This window comes from Quercus lobata, chromosome 3 (assembly GCF_001633185.2).
Source record: "Quercus lobata isolate SW786 chromosome 3, ValleyOak3.0 Primary Assembly, whole genome shotgun sequence".
NCBI classification, from domain to species: domain Eukaryota; kingdom Viridiplantae; phylum Streptophyta; class Magnoliopsida; order Fagales; family Fagaceae; genus Quercus; species Quercus lobata.
In genome coordinates this window covers 40,095,557-40,102,473 of record NC_044906.1, presented here as the reverse complement: position 1 = coordinate 40,102,473, position 6,917 = coordinate 40,095,557, and the positions used below count along the sequence as shown (strand labels likewise).

The 6,917-nt window shown below is 30.7% G+C and overlaps 1 protein-coding gene across 1 annotated transcript; it reads right to left on the bottom strand.

The window, feature by feature from the left end:
• Positions 1-5,446: 5,446 nt before the first annotated feature.
• LOC115982164 (EG45-like domain containing protein) lies at positions 5,447-5,884 on the bottom strand. Its single transcript, XM_031104694.1, has one exon. The coding sequence runs from the start codon at positions 5,882-5,884 to the stop codon at positions 5,447-5,449; it is 438 nt and encodes a 145-aa protein (XP_030960554.1).
• Positions 5,885-6,917: the final 1,033 nt, after the last annotated feature.

Sequence of the window (6,917 nt, the reverse complement as noted above, 5' to 3'; positions counted from 1 at the left end):
TCGTAATATGCATGATTACGTCATCTTGACATTTTATTGGAACGCTGAAATGGGCAAGAGAACATCAATTAGTGATTAATAGGAAGATTTAAAAAAAAAAAAATATATATATATATATATATATAATAGGATAATTGATGTAATATGTGTTGTGTAACTGTAACATATTCCTTTATTTATAAATGTTTAAGGAAATTTTGTGAGCAAATTATGTCGGTCTAGCATTTTATAGAAACTAATTCAAATGACAGCAATATTTTCCATTTGAGTGAAAGTATAATGGATTTGACATCACAAATAATGAATAACTCTAGTAATAATACTTTCCATATATATAATGAAAATTAAATTCATGTTATAATAAGAAACCAAATATTTCTATAATCTTCATGTTCTTATTAGGTCAAGTCGCCACACAAGGTTTACAACGTTTATTGGCTTTCACACATCTTCGAATGGCTCAGGGAAGATGTAGTTTGATTTTTGCCACAGTTCTATTATTGGGTTTGTTCTTTCACTGTGAGAACGTTTGGGCAACCGATTATCTTATTGGAGGTAATATAAATGGTTGGACCTTCAACATGGAAGATTGACCCACTGGACGAAACTTCACACCTAATGGCACACTCGGTAAGTATATATGAACCATCATTTTTTTTTTTTTTAGTTGGTAATAATTGAAATAATTGCATAGTTGTATTAATCATATTTTAGATTAGATAATAAAAATTACGTCCTGCACATTGTGGTTGAACTAAATGACTTAGTGTAATCCTTACTTATATTGTATTTGCTTTCACATATTATTAGTCAATAGACTCAATACTGATTATTGTTGACACTCTATTACAAAGTTTTTAAGAAATTTAAAATATTATTTCAATTAAAATTTCTACTGCCAAAAATGTCAAGAAATTTAACTGTAAAATTAATCATTTACCATTACTTTTGGTTTTAATAAAAACATGGAATTCTGTGATATTATTATTTATTTTTATTATTTAATTTTGTCGTCAATTTTGATATTATTACTAAAATAGTTTGGGTTGATGCTATTCATTTTTAACTTATTATGACATCCCAATCTAGTAACATATAAGATTAGATTAGTCCTATAATTTTTGTTCAAGTTGTTTTTGTCTCTAATACACTATTAAAGCAATTTGAAGATTCTCCAATCTATGTTGTGAAAAGTATGTATAGAAGAATGTCAAACAACTTCAATGCACCTTGAAGACCCAGTCATGGCTAATAAGCACAACAAAACCCAAGAGAAATGAGCATCTAATCTTGTGTGTTCTTAATTGAGACTTGCTACTCAGAAGCTCATGACCTTGCAAAAGCGTAGTAGGCCATTGACTCTTGGCTCACTAGATTGCCAATATTGCTAAGAAACCTGTAACCTATACATAATAGAACCATTATGAGATGAAAATTTACAAGCAGTTTATAATCAAAACAAGAATAAAAGAAAATTGTCATCAAGAAAGACTCATAAACTGGGCACACGACTATGGTTTTAAAAATCGGTTGGGTCAAAAATTTGGTTTGTCCCTCAGTTCCCAATTCAATCTGGTTTTTGACCGGTTGTGAGGTTCCCGATTGAACAGCCGGTCAGATTTGATTTTTAAAAATTATATAACTTTTTTTAAGCAAATAACTTTATTAATTAAAAAAAGACCCAAATCATGTACAAAAAAAGAAATTACTCCTATATAACCTGTTTCAGCAAATATACATACTCCTTACAGATTGACTACCAAGACGTTAAATTATGAAAGTTGTTCTTGATGTTGGAAAACCAAAACCCTTCATATATACAAGTTATTGAAGTAATTCTTGAAGTGTTTTGTCTCTTTTTCCATGTTTTAAACCGTCTATATTATTATTACTACAACTAAGCAAGACTATGAAAGTCATATTAGAGCTAAAAGTTAAAGTTTGGTGTATCCTCCTTGTGTCATGGTCTTTGTTTATGTCTTTGCATATTATATTTTTGAAGGCTATTGATGGAAAAATTAAGACTTGGTTGTACAATATGTATGTGTTCAAATGGTATTAGTTCGGAGTGTATGTGTATATATAACTTTTGAAAATTTTACTTTATTAATTTAAGAATTGTGAATTAATTACTTTGTAGGTTTTGGAAACTATACATCTGCAGTGAGTTGTTGACAACACAAGCACCTATGTCTAGTATAGTTTATAAAAATCTCTCCTAGCAACCTAATAATGTTCTATGTTAGATAGCATGCACTTCTAAACCATGGAAAAGCATAGAAGTTAAATGTTACTTCCCATTTTATTTTATATTATTATAATCATTTTTTTTTAAATGCTATTCTACAAAATGTCTATAAAATGCTTCTTATTAACCCAATTTCCTATTTCTAAATTTCATTAACGCAATTGGCTTATTATTTACTTTATGTGTGAAAAGTTAATTAATTAATTGTTAAGATTGAAAAAAGTATATTTATATTAATAAAAGGGGAGATTTTAAAAACCTCATAGACAATTAAATTATAAAACTAAATAATAAAATTAATCTAAATTTACCTTAAAATAAAAACAAAGATTTTTTTTTTTTAATTTAAATTTTGGGACTGTTTCATTTTGACTATTTAAGTTTTAAATTTTGCATTTTGGTCATTTATGCTTGACTTTGGTTTTATATTGGTCATGTCCATTTGTATAACTACTTTGGTGACACTCCACGTTATATGAGTGATGTATTTTAATGGTTATTTCATATTTAGCACTTAACACTAAAAATTAATAAATAAATAAAAGAGAGAATCAAATCCAAATTTCCAAAATATAAATAAAAATGAAACATATATAATTAACAATCAACTTTTACCATTGATTTGGGAGGGAGGTTGGAATACTTGAACTTGGCACGAACAATGAGGCCTAATCACCTTGCCTCAAATGCACCGATAGTGGGTAACTTAATTAATCATATAGCAATTCTAAGCTTTGTGACATGCCTTAATATGTTTACTAGTTCAAGAACGTGTAAACAAACAATATAATAAAGAAAACATCTCTTGCTTAAGAAACTTTTTTTTTTTTTTTAAAATAAAAGAAAATTAAAGTAAGAAACCTACTCTCTACTAATTAACAAGGAGTAAAGTGGTCCATTTTTTCTTCTATCAGAAATGTCGAATCTGAAGGCTTGTCTGTTTGGCGTGATGATGATGTCCTTGTTCAACGAATTGAAAATTTTGTCTGGATGGCGTAATTCTGAAGCACAAACGATGTAGGAAAAAAGTAGCGGCTCTCATACCATATGAATTATTGTGAAAATGTCCTTGTTCTAGGTTTAGCAACACTTGCATACAATGTATAATTAAGCCCACAAGTATTATTGTTATTATTATTATTATTATAAACTATAGAGAGTTTAATGATTGGCCAATAGGACATGCATTGGAAGTTCCATGAAATCGAGGTTGAGTGAGCAAGAAAAGAATAACAATTTGGTTGGTAAGGTTGATAATATGTTAATATATATAGGCACATGTAAGTGATAGTGATATAGTCCTAACAACCTAAACTCCTAATTATCTTTTCAAGGATTCTTGAGCTGCATCGGATTGGTGTGTTCCCACACCTAGTATTTGCGATGATGTATCAATATATATGCTTGGTGCACGTCATAGGTATTTGTGAGATAAAAAGTTTTTTTTTTTAATTTATTTGTGTGCTTCAAAAAATGATTTTGGACATAGTTTGAAAGTGAATGCACTAAAATTTGTTGCCATGGTTTATGGTTAATTTATTTATTTCCTGTGTCCCGCGTTAGATAGCCATAATCTAGCAATAAGGTTTGCCATTGTTTTAAATGAAACACACTATTTCACTGTTACTAAAATAAAAGATTTGAAATTGACAGCATTTGTAAGAGAGAGAAAGAGAAGAATTTGAGGGGCCGTCACCGATCTCATGCTAGCCTCTCACCATCAACAAGCTGCTGAAACTCCTATAGTTTTTTTTTTTTTTTTTTTTTTTTTTTTTTTTTTTTCTTACGATGAATTCATTACTAACAAAGTTCTATAACAATTATGTTATAATATATAAAAAACATTCTCAAAAGCCATCTTATATAAAACATTACAATATTATTCGTACATTCACACAAACAACTTATTAGTTTCCTTAGGCACACAAACAAAGACTAGAATATATGTTTATAGTTTTATTTTAATCAAAAAGCCTTGGCGGAGAACTATTGTACCATGAGAAACAACATTAAAACAAGAAGTTTTATACACCAACTGGTGTAGTGGCCACTGGAATCCCCGGTGATGGGGTTAGGGGCAGAGGGTGGGACCGGACCTCTACCGAGTGGAACAACATCTTCACCATGAACCCTTCGATCATCAGCAAAATCAATATTAGTATAAAGCATCTGCAAAACTGTTCAGGTTCTTCTCTGCACATCTTCATTTGAACAAAATATGAAAAGGAACACATATTTATAGGCATACAACCCCAGCCATACAATCTTTAACAACCATGAAGTTTATTCTTCTAGCTTTTACAACTTCTCAAATGAGCCCACCGAACAACTTAAAGTCATCTTCTCTTTGATTAAGCAGTACCCATTAGCTCCCACAGATTTGACATTTTCTTAGTCTATATATGCTTTCTTGCAATGTAATGCTACCAATGAATCATTTATAAATAAAAATTGGATGACACCAAATTGTATTATGCGAAAAGGATGAACCTAAAATGATAAACATCATTTTTCTTTCCTCAGTTTAGGGTTTAATTTTTGGTTTTTGCACCATGAATTATAACTGAAACATTAGTATTCCAATCACCACATAACTAATAAGAGTTATCAGAATCCTTTGGATAAACAGAATTGTACCCAAAATCCAAAGATTACCCCTTTTTTTTAATCTCAAAATTTTTTTCCTAGAGTTATTTAAAAAAAAAAAAAAAAGAAACCCATTGAAACCCGACAAATCAGTCGCAGTTAAACCCAATGAAACAATCAAATTGAAACCAAGTATTGAAAAAGAAAAACTCGATCACATGTCATTGCTAGTGTCAAAAATTTTGGGAACCTACTTTAACAAATTGTAAACACTTCAATTTTCATTTTCGAAAACAAAGTAAGGGAAAAAAATATCTGTAACCGAAAAAGTATTGTTAGAAATATTCATTTAAATGCTACTCACTTTGATTTGGTTAGCTATATTCTTTAAGGGTATAGAATATCCAGAGTTTGCAACAAGTTATACAACATACAAAGTGAAGAAAAAAGAAAACATTTCTAGGAAACAAGCTAAGACCATACATTTTGTTAAAGAGATTTTGACGAATCAGCCAAACAGGACTAGTAACAAAGCAAAGGACTGCACTAATATTTGTGTTAGAGCATGTATTTTGACATAGGAAAAGAAAATAGGAAAGGATATTGAAAGACTTACTGTTCAAACTCTATATTGATGTAGGAAGAACTAGTTGATGAATTTGCAATAGTCCCAAAAGCTGTGTTGGACAAAACCATGGTGGCCTTATAAGTTGAGTGGGCAAAAGGTGCTCGACCAATAAAACCAACAATCTTGATCTGAATTGTCTGGTTTTGATTACAAGCATATGGTGCTGAAGTACTAGTGATGCACCTAACCAAATACAGCCTCCCACAAGCTGCACCATTGTTCCATATTCCATCATCAGCTGCCGCGAACAAGTTGCTGGATGGGAACTGAGATGCATCGCTTCCATAACACGCTGTGGGTGAATATGGTGGAGAATACAGGGCTGCAGTGCCAACATCACTATAAGAGGTATGGAAATGGAAGAACAGTGAAACCAAGAACATGAGAAATAACCATTGAAGTTGTGGCTGTGACCTATTCATTTTTATCTCAGCTTGTGAGTAGTGACTTAGCTAGGAGTACTCGTTGGAAATTAAGAAATGGCTTCTTTTCCTTGGCTATCTGGTATTTGATCAATAATGTTTTTCCTTTTCTAGAAATTAATGAGAGTTGAGAGAAGAAGATTGTAGAAGAAATGATTTAAAATAGTACTCCCACCCCATTAATTTGCTTTACCCAGCTAGTACCAACTCTAGACACCCGCACTAGTGGTAATATTCAAAAGAAAGCAACATTGGACTTAGTCTTAGGGTCCAATTCAACTACAAGACAAAGCCGACATAAATTCCCTCTCCTTCTCAACTTTTGGACTTTTTAGTGGTTTTTCTTTTTCCACCGGAAAACAATTTGTTGATGTTAATCTTGCATTCATAATCTTCACTACAACCCAATAATCTACCTTCCTCTTTTTTTATAATCAGGGATGAAGTGAAGTCATGGGGGATTATTTTAAAATTTCCTATAGATCAAGTTGATTTTAGGATTTTTTTTTTTTTTTTTTAAAATGGATATCGGGTATTCATTGTGAAATGTCACCCTCTGTACCTTATTATGGTTTATTTCTTTTTTATTAATTAATTTATTTAATAATGAATTTCAGGTATGTTAATTTAATTTCTTTTAAAGAAGAAATTCCAAGCCTGTTGAATGAAAGTAAACGACTAATATTACGTGGATTATATCATTTGTGGTGTTTTCCAATTGTGTTGTAACTTGTAGCTTTTATTGATATGTTCAGCCTCAATTCTTATATGAAATAAACTAGACAGTTTTTTTATATAATTTTATAAAATAAAAAAAGGTATCTCTTTTACAAAGTTACAAACATTAGTTGGCTTTTAAGTTGATAATTAAGCGCAAACCAATACAATACATGATGAAGCTACTAAATATAACGAGCAGAAATAGGTTTGTGATAGTGACCACGCACCCATTCCGTGCTCCTTGGGTTAAAGTTTGATGAATCATGGGTCACGTGTGATTTTTATAGGTTTGACAATTTTATGACTTTATAGA